This window comes from Xyrauchen texanus, chromosome 40, assembly GCF_025860055.1.
Source record: "Xyrauchen texanus isolate HMW12.3.18 chromosome 40, RBS_HiC_50CHRs, whole genome shotgun sequence".
Taxonomy (NCBI): domain Eukaryota; kingdom Metazoa; phylum Chordata; class Actinopteri; order Cypriniformes; family Catostomidae; genus Xyrauchen; species Xyrauchen texanus.
In genome coordinates, this window is record NC_068315.1 from 34,004,031 (window position 1) to 34,018,547 (window position 14,517).

The window sequence follows — 14,517 nt, forward strand, 5'->3', positions numbered from 1 at the left end:
TTTTTCAACTCCCCACTTTGCACTCGATGTTGGAGTAGGCTATAATACATTGTCGACACCTAAAGTTTTCGCTTATAGCTATTAATAATGCGCTTATAGCTATGAATGTCGTGAAAAATACATAGAGGACACTGACAATGCACTGACAGACAGGACCAAGCAGGTAACATTTAATAAAGTCTCAACTTTCAAATTTGGTCATTCAAAGAAAATTAAACCATAAATAGGCCCACTATTTTGTGGCTCTTTAATGTGTCGTGACAGATTGCCTCAGTTAAAGCTGCTCGTGAACCGATCATCTTTTCATTGGTTAATTTATAGCATCAAATAGGCTAAACATGAATGTAGCCTACATCAGAAGGACTGTTGTTTTAACCGCGGAAAGATGTCAGTACAGTAGCCTACAATCCATTATTCAAATTCAAATCCACCGACGTTAATCTTCTCTCTCCTGACTACTTTGTCGGACAAAAATGGCGTATTATGATTGATTGATCAGATCGCCAGTCAATCAAACTCCCGGCAAATGTTTTTTTTTTACATTTTATACACCCCCACCCCCAATGAAACCGGTATTACCGGTGTTGTCACAAGTCCATTAATCGAATCGAAATCGAATCGGACTGAAAAAATGAATCGTTAGATTAATCGATGCATCGACAAAATAAATCGCTAGATTAATCGTTTAAAAAAGAATCGTTTATCCCAGCCCTAACTCTATATTAAACGTACAGCACATTCAGATACTCATTATTTTATAACAAAATATGCATTTACAAATTATCTTTTTCTACAGAATATAAATCTTAATACCATCCATCCATCCATCTTCAATCGCTTATCCGAAGTCGGGTCGCAGGGGCAGCAGCTCCAGCAGGGGGCCCCAAACTTCCTTATCCCGAGCCACATTAACCAGCTCTGACTGGGGGACCCCGAGGCGTTCCCAGGCCAGTGTGGAGATGTAATCTCTCCTCCTAGTCCTGGGTTTTCCCCGAGGCCTCCTCCCAGCTGGATGTGCCTGAAACACCTCCCTAGGGAGGCGCCCAGGGGGCATCCTTACTAGATGCCTAAACCACCTCATAGACCGATGATGACATGAAGACTACATCATCTGCAAAAAGCAGCGATGAGATCCCCAGCTTCTGAACCGCACACCTTCCCCACCCCGACTACACCTCGATATCCTGTCCATGAATCTCACAAACAGGATTGGTGACAAATTGCAGCCCTGGCAGAGACCAACCCCCACATGGAACGAACTCGACTTCATGCCAAGGACCCAGACACAGCTCTCGCTTTGGTCGTACAGGGATTGGATCGCCCTAAGAAGGGACTGCGGAAGATGGTGCGGGAGAGAGAGATTGTTTACGGGCATGTCCGTCATGTGTGTGTGTTTTTGTCTTTTGTTTAAGTTTATCATTATAATATTATTTATATTGCCAAGCCAGTTCTTGCCTCCTCATTTCCATTGAACTGCGTTACACTGGTGCCGAAATCCGGGAAGGAGGAGGGATGCCTGTCGCGGAGTCCTCGACACTGCTGTCCACCCGGGGGAGCGCCGCCCACGAGGCGAGTGGGGACTGGACTTCCCGACCACCTGGAGCGATAGAGCCGCTGCCAGGGGCGGAGGAGAGCCCTGCCATCCCCCAGAAACGCAGAGGGGTCGAAAGAAGACTGCCGTCTGCGATGGGAGGAGGGAAGTGACTCCTCGACCACCTGGAGCAGTAGGGCCGCTGCCAGGGGCGGAGGAGTGTCCCCACGAGTCGCCAGGAAAGCGGAGGGGCATTCTGTCCACTAGGGGTCGTGGGCCTGATTCCGGTCCGCCCGGGGAGGAGCGGCTGTCGTCCGCCTGAAAGGGTGGAGGCGTGATCGAGGACCATGTCCATGACGGTGTATCAGAGAACCGGCGAGTATGTTTTTTTTTTCATCTCTCTCTCTCTCTCTCTCTCTCTCTCTCTCTCTCTCACACTGCCGCTCTGCGTTGGCCTTTTCCCTCTCTTTAAAATTTTACAGTGTTTTTTGGGGGTACTACACTGTTACAGGTAGTACCCCCCCCTATTTAATTATTTCTGTTTCCCTCCCCTTGTCCCCTCCCTCATCCAAGTAGATGGGTATGACATGCCGGCATTTAGCTCCCCAGCCTGAGAGAACGAGGGAGGAATGTGTCAGGGTGGAGGGCGGGGCCGGGTCGTGATTCTACACACCCGGTCCCTTATCAGGCTAATCAAGCATCCGAGAGGGATAAAGGCTGACTGTGGAAGATGGTGTGGGAGAGAGAGATCGTTTATTGGCATGTCCGTCATATGTGTTTTTATCTTTTGTTTAAGTTTATCATTAAAATATGATTTATATTGCTAAACCAGTTCTCACCTCCTCCTTTCCATTGAACTGCATTAGAGTTCTTCAAAGTGTTCCTTCCACCGCCCAATAACCTCCTCGGTTGAGGTTAACAATGTCCTATCTTTGCTGTATACAGCTTGGATGGTTCCCCGTTTCCCCCTCCTAAGATGGTGGACGGTTTTCCAGAAGCACTTTGGTGCGGACCGAAAGTCTTTCTCCAGGGCTTCTCCAAACTTTTCCCATACCTACTGCTTTGCCTCCCTAACGCCAGAGGCCGCAGCCCTTCGGGCCTGTCGGTACATTGCAACTGCCTCTGGAGACAAATCTCAGAAGGCCTCTTTCTTCAGTCGGATGGCTTCCATGACCACCAGTGTTCACCACGGTGTTCGAGGGTTACCGCCCCTTGAGGCACCTAAGACCTTGAGGCCGCAGCTCTCCACTGCGGCTTCGGCAATGGCAGCTTTGAACATTGCCCACTCCGGTTCAATGTCCCCCACCTCCGCACGGATGCCTGAAAAGCTCAGCCGGAGGTGTGAGTTGAAGATCTCGTGGACAGGGGCCTCCTCCAAACATTCCCAGTTCACCCGCTCTACTCGCTTGGGCTTCCCAGGACTGTCCAGAGTCTTTCCCCACCCCCTGACCCAACTCACCACCAGATGGTGATCGGATAACAGCTCCGCCCCTCTCTTCACCAGAGTGTCCAAAACATATGGCCTCAGATCCGATGACACGATTACAAAATCATTCATCAACCTTCGGCCTAGGGTGCTCTGGTACCATGTACACTTATGAGCATCCTTATGTTCGAACATGGTGTTTGTTATAGATAATCCATGACTAGCACAGAATTCTAAGAACAAACATATATTCGGGTTCAGATTGGGGAGGCAGTTCCACCCATCACGCCTTTCCAGGTGTCCCTGTCATTTCCCACGTACGCATTGAAGTCACCCAGCATCACTATGGAGTACCCTATTGGGGCCCTATTCAGGACATTCAGGGTCTCCAAGAAGGCAGAATACTCTGAACTGTTGTTCGGTGCATATGCATATGCACAGACAACCGTCAGAGCCCACCACAACCTGTAGGCGTAGGGAGGCAACCCTCTTGTCCACCGGGGTAAACTCCAACATGGCGGTGCTCAGCCGGGGACTCGTGAGTATCCCCACTATATCATCGTCCATCGTGATGGCTGACCAACATCACGATGTAGAGCCACCATCGTGATGCCACGCCCCCTTTTGCGAGTCTTGCTAGTGTGACTCACTAATCCTAGTCTCTTCTATAGTTAACCTAAAAACTTTGCAGGGATTGCTCTGTAAATTAAATTGAGAATATAACTAATGCATATATGCTATTTTAAATACTGTGATATATGCCAGAGACGTGACGTGTTAGTCTGTGAAAATACTGTGTCAGGCAGGCTACACAAATATTGATCTTGACATTGTTAGCTTCTTGTCTTTTTTTTACATGTCTTACACTGTACATTTAGATTAAAATATGTTATGTTGTAGGCTACAAGAAAATAGCCTTTATTAATTAATTATTAGTAGTTGTAGTGTCTCAGAAAATCTTGCTCATTGTCACATAGCTCTTACACTGAAGCGGCAGTTTAAGATAAACCCAGACCAGCGAACGTCAAATCACTTTTGTCTGGTTAATACTTTTAAAGAAAAATTTCCTTGGCCATAAATCCACAATGTCAAATCAAATGAAAGAAACAAGGTGAATATGAATAACACATTTATTAAACCGTCAGACACAGGAACAGTTTTTTCCCTCAGGCCATCCATCTAATGAACAATGAAATTGCCCCATTGAGCAATAATTATGCACAATACACAGTTTATTTTTAATTTAAATTTATATTATCCAACTTATCCACTTCTGGCATTACTTACATTGTTCTGTACATAATATACAGTTTTTTGTTCTTAATATAACAGATTGTATTAGATTTGCACTACGTGTGTGTATGTGGGTATGTATGAATGTGAGTGTATGTACGTATATGTATAATTATTTATTTTGTGTTCTTTTTTGTTTTTAATTACATATGTCTTGCTGCTGTTTTTGGTATTGTTTGTATTGTTGTTGACTGGAAGCTCCTGTCACCTAGACAAATTCCTTGTATGTGTAAGCATACTTGGCAATAAAGCTGATTCTGATTCTGATTCTAAAACATAGAAGAACAACAAATAAATAACAAGAAAATGGGAACAACTCTCAGACCGAAACTCGGCATTAACATTTCACTTATAATTAGCAGCACAATTAACTTCAGCACAGGCTACAAAATAAATTATGTTATTGAAATATTGTAAAGTGGTCATATGAACTACACAATTGAACGTTTAAAAAATAATATGCAAAATCGAATAGCTCCGCAAAGGATGGCGAAAAATGCGTAAAGAAGTCTAATATATTTCACCATAGACCATGTTTAAATTTCGATGTTTCTGGCCAGAAATACCAACATATTCACTTTATCTGGTTTTAATAAGCTGCGGATTGGAGTAACTACACTACCCGCTGTGCTGAAGACCCGCTCTGATGGAGTACTGGTAGCACATATGCGCAGATATTTCTGTGCTAATCTTGCCATGAACGGGAGGGCCAAGATGGCGCCTGTGTAAGTCGTGTTTTCAGTAGCTCTTAAAAGTTTATGTGCAATTCTTGACCTAACCGATCCTCATGTGAATAAATTCGATACTAAATACTACAAAGTTAAGAACCCTTACAACTGGATTTTTCTTGAAGATGATGGATGTTTCCTATACCCACTTTCTTGGAAATTAATCTGTAGGCCTATGCTATTTGAGAAGTGACTGCTCTTTCCGTCGGTTATAACTATCGGTCTTTTCCCTCATCGAAACATGGAAGACGCTTTACCAGTAAAACGTGTGCATGATTCCACAATGTCGCCCGTGCAGACGGATAAATCGGCTCTTTCAACGTTACCTGATACTCCCACCAAGAGTCCACAATCGAAGATACGACGCCATACTACAGAGCCATCGAATGCTGTTCTCTTGGAAGCAATTGAGAAACTTGGGAAAAAGCAAGACGATTTTTTAGAGAAGTTAACGGCAATTGAAAACTCTGTCTCCTGTAATTCAAACCGCATCGCTGAACTCGGATCTGAAATGAACGCGATCTCGGACAAGGCCGATTTTGCTGTTACAAACTCCACTGTGATGAAGGATCAAGTTACATCGCTAAAGACCGAAAACAAACAACTTTGGGAAAAGCTGGATGAATTAGAGGCATACAAAAGGCGGTGGAACCTAAGGATTGCTGGTATTCCTGAAGTGGACGGTGAGAACGTAAAGATGGCTGTGATGGAAATACTGCGCTTTGTTTCACCATCTCTAGCAGATGTTCTCCAGTCTTCCATCGACGTGGCCCACAGGCTTGGGAAGAAAGGGCTCACTCAGCAGCCTCGTCGCATTATTGTGCAGTTCACCTCTCGCACACACCGTGACCTCATCTGGGCCGATGCAAAGCATTCCGAAATTCTCAAACAAAAGAATGTCAGGATAACGGAGGACTTAACACAACACGCAAGGGAGGCTCAAAACAAACTGTGGCCACTTGTGAACCAAGCTAGACTGGAAGGTAAACGTGCAGGGTTTCAGGGTTCAGCTGCCATCATCGATGGGAAGAAAATTACAGCTGACCACATATAAGTGACTCTTTGCTGTGTTTCTAACATTCTGTGAGGTTTTTCATTCTCGGGGAACTTACTTCTTGTAAGGGTGCCAACCTAGGTTAGAGAAACGTTAAACTTGTTCTAATTAACGTTATAATGAGGAGGTCTGGATAAGTGTTGCACTCACTTTTTGTCTACCTTAATCCATTTAGAAGTTTTAGTTTTACTTACTATATAATAGATTTTGCTTTCACGTTCTTGTTCGTTTGTTTTTATGTCATTTAAGTTAAACGGTTTTTCACTTAGTGTTAGGGGAATCCGAGACTTAACCAAACGTAAAGCTTTATTTCTTTTTTGTAAATCGAAGTGTAGAGATGTCTATTTTTTACAAGAAACGCATTCAGTTATGAAAGACGAAAGTTTCTGGTCGAATCAGTGGGGGAGTAAAATTATCTACTGTCATGGTTCCAATAATTCTGCTGGGGTTATGATTTTATTTAATCAACATTTTAATTATACTTTACTTGAATAACATTGTTCAAGTGAAGGCAGGTGGTTAATTATTGTTATCCAGTTTGGGGAAAACATTGTTATTCTAGCAAATGTCTATGGCTTTAACCGATCCAGTCTTAATAGTTGTCTCTTTACAGATTTAACCTCCAAATTAATTTCTTTAAAAACAAAATACCCATCTACATCACTAATTATGGGTGGGGACTTTAATGAGGCTCCTGATTTATGCTATGATAGATTTCCTCCAAAATATGGCATTACTACTGTCAACAAAATAATTAGTGATATGTGTACTAGTCTCTCTTTGCTAGATATTCATAGATTCTTACATAATGACTCTCCCCCTTCCTTCACCTGGTTTAAATCTGATTTGACACAAAAATCACGTATTGATTTTTGGTTAATATCTGATAATCTGATTTCTTCTGTTAAATCATGTTCTATTTCCAATGCACCCTTAACTGATCATGCAGGTATCTCTGACATTAGAAATCTCTGACATTAAACATAACTTATTTAGGAACATAACTTACTTATTTATTAAACAATTCTGATTATTGTTTGGGTATTAAATGCATAATTGATTCTTTTAAAAAAAATACTAATATTTCTAGTACCTTAAACTGGGAATTGTTTAAATATGAGTGTCGAAAGTTCTCCATAAAATTTAGTAAAGATCTTTTAAAGTCAAAAGGATTACAATTTGAATTTATATGGAAAGAAATTAACCGCATTACTTGTCTTCCCAACCCAAATGATGCAGATAAAGAAAGTTTATACCTATTAAGAGAAAAATTAGACTCCTTTTATATAGAAAAGGCTAAAGGGGCCTTCATTAGATCTAGAGCCAAATGGCTAGAAGCTGGCGAAAAAAACTCTGCATACTTTTTCAATTTGGAAAAAAAACGAGCTGAACTAAAAATAAATTCCTCTTTGTATATTGATAACACTCTTATATCAGATGATAAAATAATTTCAAAATTTGTTTCAGATTTTTACCAAAAATTATATACATCATTTTTTAATCCTGATTCAAGTAGTTTATTTTTTAACAAGATACAGCCTTACATTCCTAGTATAAATATAAACAGCAAAAACCTTTGTGAAGAGGAGATGTCATTGAAAGAATTAGATGATATCATCAAAAAAACACCACTTAACAAAAGCCCAGGACCCAATGGTTTACCTTTTGAGTTTTACAGATGTTTTTGGGAAGAAATTAGAGAGTTTATTTTGAATGTGTTCAATGAATGTGCAGCAAATGGAGAACTTACAGAATCTATGAAACAAGGAGTAATAACACTAGTTCCAAAACCAAATAAAGACGTTTTGCATTTAGATAATTGGCGCCCAATCACACTGCTCAACTCGGACTACAAATTGTTAGCATCTCTATACGCCAATAGGTTAAAACCATGCTTGGAGGAAATCATATCTGTCACACAGTCTGGATTTATGAAAGGAAGAAGTATTTCAAACAATATTAGACTGATCTTAGACCTTTTAGATTATTCAGATTTGGTCAATGAGGAAGCTCTTATTTTGTTTTTAGATTTTTGTAAGGCTTTCGATACAGTAGAGCACAATTTCATGTATCAAGCTCTTAATTATTTTGGTTTTGGCCCAACTTTTACAAATATGATGCACACACTTTACAAAAATATTTCTAGTAGTGTCTCTTTATCTAATGGTACGTCTGCTCGTTTTGGTATCCAAAGAGGCATTAGACAGGGATGTCCTATTTCCCCATTTTTATTTTTATTAGTAGCCGAAACTTTGAATCTTTACACTCTGCATTGCTCTCAAATCAAAGGTATTGAAATAGGAGATTTCACTTTAACTATTAGTCAACTCGCTGATGACACTTGTTTATTTTTGAAAAACAAAGATCAGATCCCTGTTATTTTGGAGGCACTTAAATTGTTCTCTGATGCCTCAGGTCTAAGTGTGAATCAGGCTAAGAGTGAGATTATGGCTGTACACCAACTTGAAGATTCAAATATATCTGGAATACAGGTTAAACAATTAGTCAGATACTTGGGTATTGTAATTAGTAAATCAGATTCTGAGAGACTAACACAAAACTTCTTGAAAAGATTACAAAAAACAGAAATATTTTTAACTGCTGGCTCCAAAGAAATTTATCTATTCAAGGTCGTGTGTTGATTTCAAAGGCTGAAGGCATCTCCAGAGTTGTATATCCAGCATTATCTCTTTATGTAGATTCTAAAATGTGTGCTGCAGTTGATAAAATCTTATTTAAATTTATTTGGAGAGGTAAGACAGAATATATTAAAAGGAAAACCATAATTAGAAGTGTATCATCAGGAGGACTAAATGCTTTAGACTTTGACACTATCAATAATATATTTAAAATTAATTGGATCAAACATTGTCTTTGTGATAATAGCCTTCCATGGTTTTTCATTCCCAATTTAATCTTCAAAAAATGTGGTGGTCTTAATTTTCTACTTGCTTGTGATTTTAAATGTACTAAACTCCCAATTAAGTTGTCCAACTTTCATAAACAAGCTTTGAATGCGTGGAAATTAATTTACAAACACAATTTCTCTCCCCATTCATGTGTTATTTGGAATAATCAATATGTACTATTCAAAAACAAAACCATTTTTTGAAACGATTGGTTTAACAAAGGTTTAATTTTTGTTAAAGATTTGATAAATCAATCAGGTGACCTACTTAATTATAATGAATTTATTAATTATATTGGGACAAATGTATCTTCTAAAGAATACTTTAAACTTATTCGTTGTATCTCCCAGAAAGTACTTTATCTTATAAAAAAAGAAAAGATGTATAATCCTGTAACTCCAAGTTTTCTTCCTAGTCTGACTGTTGGGGGCCTTTCTATTAGAGATAAGAAATTTTATAATATATATATCAGAAGAATTTTAACCAAAGAAAAAAGTTCTTCACCTAAGACAGTGGTTAAGTGGAAACAGGATTACCACTTTCTGGTTTTTAAAAATTTGTGGTCTGATATAAATAAATATGTACTCCCTAATAAAGTTAAAGAAACTCACTTTAAAATAATAAACAGATACTATCCTTGTAATGACTTTATTAGTAAATTTAAAGAAGGGTTTTCACCACTATGCAGTTTCTGTAATGAAGAAAATGAAACAATAATACACTTATTTTTTAGTTGTAATTATACTAATTTATTTTGGTCCCAAGTTTCTTGGTTTCTTTTTGAGTTATTTTATAAATTTGTCACAATAACTGAGGTAATGGTCTTGTTTATGGATTGTAACTCTGATTTATTGGAAATGAATAATATAACGAAACTTCTCATTTTATTTGGAAAATATCATATACATAAAGCAAAATGTATATCCACTGTACCAAATGTTAGACTATTTTCCACTGATTTGAAGATGTTTTATAACTCTCTAACTTCAATACAAAACAACCGCAAAACTCTAAAGACATCAAAACTGTTGAAAAGGATACTTAATGTATTAGAAAGATGATTGATATGTGAAATAAGATGCAGAATTGTGATTTTTTTTTTGTTTTGTTTTTTTTTTTTGTTTGTTTCACGGATTCAAATGTCTCTGTATTTCCCTTTAACGTTTTCTCAATAAAAAAAAAAAAAAAAAAAAAGAAAAATCTTGCCATGAACGGAAACCTTTTGTCATTCGTTTTCCACCAAGTCAGCGGGTCCTCTTCCCCATCAATGGCCATTTCCTGCAGGTACATGGTCATTTCTGCCTCGACCTTTTGCTCATCAGTGAGTAAAATAACGAAATTATAGTTTTTAAGTGGAAAATAGTATTTATGTAAAGAGATATATTAAAATAAAAAGTGCACAAGTCTTCTTAAGTGAAAGCTAAAAAAAAATGCTTCACGTGTCGTGCAACCTACTGATAAAGCGCTGACGAGTCATTAGTTGGGTTAGTAAAATAACGAAATAATAATTTTTCATATAATTTTTGAAAATGATATGAAATCATATAATCCCCAGGCTGACATCATTGTTCTGAACCTTAGACATTTTTATTCTCTGAAACACTAAAGGAGAAAAGGCAGAACATTAGGGACTGACATTCTCAGTCATAATTTTTTTTTCATTGCATCTTTCTTTTACATTTAAGTGGTTTACTGAAATTCAATATTTCAATATCATCTTTTGTGTTTCACAAACGAATAGCATACAGGTTCGGAATATACCCTTAAGAAGACGGAAAGTTAGGATACCCCCCGAAATATTTTGCATTCCCTTGTAATAGTTTTGCGCAAAAACAGTTGTAGTAAAACCATAACCACAAAACTTACTATGGTTTTAGTTGTAACCATACTTAACAATTATACTTGTAGTGAAATAAACAGGATAATTAAAAGTATGATAAAATTAGAATTGTGTGGTTCCTCTGGTTTTACTGGCATCATTTTACTATTGTTACTACTTTTAAAATAATTGTACTATTGTTACTATTGAAAACAAGTACTTGTTTGTTTTGATTACTAGGGGGAGTATGGTCTACGGCAGTCAATGTCCCTGGCGATACAGAATATAAGAGTCTGATAGGAGGAACAGTTGGCTAAATTTCTGTGAAAATTATTGAAAATAGAGTTTGTGCAAATACTGTATCAGTCAAAGTTCTTGCTCTTTTAAGGGTTAATGATCATCGGAAAATATTGTATAAGTACTTTTTCTGGAGTAAAGTGCATCAGCATGTGTACAGGCAACATTTATTTCCATTGACATCTGTTTTTTGACCTGCATCATGTATGCTTCATCCATGCATTAGCAGACCCTCTCTGGGAAGATTCAAAAGCTTGCAAATGTGGAAAATTTTAATCAATGATGAGAAAGCCTTTACCATTCAGTGATATGCTGTGATGTGGGTCTGTTCCTCCCTAAAGGTAAAATAAAAGGGATCAGTCAGATTGAAACTGTATTTCGACAGTGGGTTATTCCATAATAAAATCAAGTTTTACGAATGTAAATTCTAGAATTATAAAGAAATAACAGGTTATACTATTTTAAATCCACCCTACAGTATATCAAACATTATATTGAGATATTGTTATCTGTTCTAAACCGGGATGTCTGGTCACCCTACTTTAACTTCTTGTCCCTTGTTTTCTGTTTGACAGGGATACCTGCAGTGTTTGTATCCATATGGGTCAGTGCTCGAGTGTCTCTTGCAGATACACAGTAGGTTTACACACACAAACAGAACCTTACATTTTTTTTTCATATAAGGTTTAAACCTTCAAATGTTTGCACATATGAAAAAATTACACATAAAACAAGTGTCATTTGGATTTTGCAGCTTTAAGCAAAAGAGTTCATTTTAGTCCTATCATTTCACAAAATTTTCTTCCAAAGGGTTTCAGGTTTACACAAATCTATTTTGAACTACAAATCTAGTTCAAACAGAATACATTTGAAAGTGATTCAACAATTTCTTGCCCACTCTTCTATATTTGTTTTGAGGAATAGTTTCAGGTTTTGTCACATGGCTTCTAGGAAATTCCAAAGATGACCTAATGTCAACTTTTCTCAAAATAGCCTTTAGTCAAAATAGGCTAAGAATGTGAAGTACAAGCTTGATAATATGAAGGAGTTGATGTTGTTTGGACAGTTTCTTCCATTTCAGGCACCCAGAATTTTGTTTAGGCAGTGAAGTAAATGAAATATCCACAATATTACATCGTAAGAGATTTATGTAATTTCTGTCTGTCTGTTTTTTTCTTTTTTTATGAGTCATAAAAATTCCCAACACAGTGTCCTTTGCAGCACATCTAAAATTCTATATTGTTTTTAACAGAACACGTTTCTGAAATAAAATGGAAGACCTCTGAGACAGTCAATCAATAAAAAGAAAAAAAAAAAGAGAAAAGATAGAACTAATTTTCACACAGTAAATATTGAAATGGTTTATACTTATTTTCAGTGTTTTAAGTCATAGTTTTAAGTAAGGAATAATTGACGACGGACCATTGAATTATTGAAAAAAATTTACACATCCGAGGTGGGCTGTGCGACGTTACCGTTACACCTCGCGTGTGCATTATTTTCAAATAATTAAATGCGCCGGAGTTAATTATTCTGCTTATACCACGGGTACCATACCATAAGACATTGTTCATGGTTTTATCTCAAGATATTTTCTGGTTATCATCCCTAAAACGCTCTTGTGAGTGGAACTATTTCTTTTGCCACAGATTCAGCATCTTGTTTTTGATACAGTCCGAGCCTTCATTGCTAGTTCGGAAATGTAACTTTAGAACTAGCAACGAAGAATAACGTGGCTTGCGCTGCTATACTAGAAAACTTACTGGAATAATAAGGTAGTGCATTTGTGCATGTGTGTGTGTGTGTGAGCTTGTTTTTGAGGAATCAAAAGAGAGAAACTCTTTTTAAACTGAGAGAGATCGCTTCTGGGATTACCTTTTTTTGTTGCAGCTCTCATCTGAAGTAGCATCGCTTCAAAATAAGCAAGACATAAGTTTAAAGGGGTCATGACATGAGAAACCAAATTTGCCTTGATCTTTTGGTATATAAGAGGTCTTTGTATCATTAAAACGTCCTGCAAGTTTAATATTTTAAGACGTCCTCCCCATTCTAAACGAATCATTTATTTAATCAAGCTCAAAATACAGCTCGTTCTGGATTCATGGTTAGAAGTGACGTGGCGGTTAGAAGTGACGTACCAGCGTTTGCATATGACCGCCTCCAGCACAAGATAACTACGCTTTAAGCGCAAGACAACTACGCTCATTTCGTATCGCCGTGCGCCTCACAAGTGTTCAGTCGATGGACAGCGAGCTCTGACAGAGACTACTTGTGCACAGGAAAATTACGATGCCACACAGATGTGCTGTTCCTGGCTGTGGTCAAACAAAACCTCTGAATAAGCTGCCGAAAGATCCAGACATCAGGGAAAAATGGATGCAGTTTATTTTTTGCGGACGTCCCAGTCACGGCAGTGTTAACTTAAGCGTTTGTTCTGTACATTTTAAGGATGACTGTTTTGAGAACAAATCTCAATATGATGCTTGCTTTGCCAGAAAACTGTTGCTCAAAGATAAGTCCGTACCAACTATTCTGGGAACAAAGACGACGCAAACTGTAAGTAATCTATTTTAAACTTTAAACTACTTTTTAAAGCGCAATTTCATTCATTATGAATAATCACAGTGTTTTTACTTAGTTTACTTGCATATTGTTCTGGCTGGGGGCATCAATAATTGATACATAGGCACTGACGTTAGCCAATCATAACAGTGGGCGTTAACACTGAAGTCTTAAATGGAAAACGCCCCCAAAACAGACTGTTTGAATCAGAGGATGAGAAACAGGGTGGGAAAAGGTCATAAATCACTAGATTTTAAAAGTTTTTCTTAAAAAAAAAATATATTAATACTATAATTGCACCTAAGTGAACATAATAATACAATAAAAAAACCCATGTCATGACCCCTTTAAGCTCTCTCACACACGTGGACACACACACACACACACACACACATATATATATATATATGTGTGTGTGTGTGTCCACATGTGTGAGAGAGCTTAAGAGAGTGGGAGGGGGAGCGTAAGGGTGTTTCCCACAGATATTTCAGATAATATAGAAACTGTTGTATTTTCTAGCTTTGATACAGCTCAAGCCTTCATTGCTAGTTCGAAAACGTCACTTTAGAACTAGCAAAGGAGGATGCGCTGCTTTATGGCATTGGAGTAACAAGGGTGTGTGTGTGTGTGCGTGCGCACGCATGTGTATGTGTGTGAGCTTGTCTATGTGCGGATGTGAGGAGTAGCGCGAGGGCACTTTTCAACCAAACATGAAAGAAATGAACGATATTATAGACATTGTTTGATATTCTTAACCAATTTACTTTAACCAATGTCTTGGTTTATATGGTTATTTATCTGTGGTAGTATGTACGGTGTGTGTGTGTGTGTGTGTGTGTGTGTGTGTGTGTGTGTGTGTGTGTGTGTGTGTGTGTGTCTGAGAGAGAGAGAGAGAGAG

The 14,517-nt window shown here is 38.1% G+C and overlaps 1 protein-coding gene across 1 annotated transcript in view; it reads left to right on the forward strand.

Annotated features, from left to right (window-relative positions):
- Positions 1-14,517, forward strand: part of pth3r (parathyroid hormone 3 receptor) — a 46,992-nt gene that overhangs the window by 19,545 nt on the left and 12,930 nt on the right. The window contains exon 8 of the mRNA XM_052112387.1: positions 11,633-11,693. Coding sequence (XP_051968347.1) covers positions 11,633-11,693 — 61 coding nt within the window. The remainder of the gene's footprint in view (positions 1-11,632; positions 11,694-14,517) is intronic.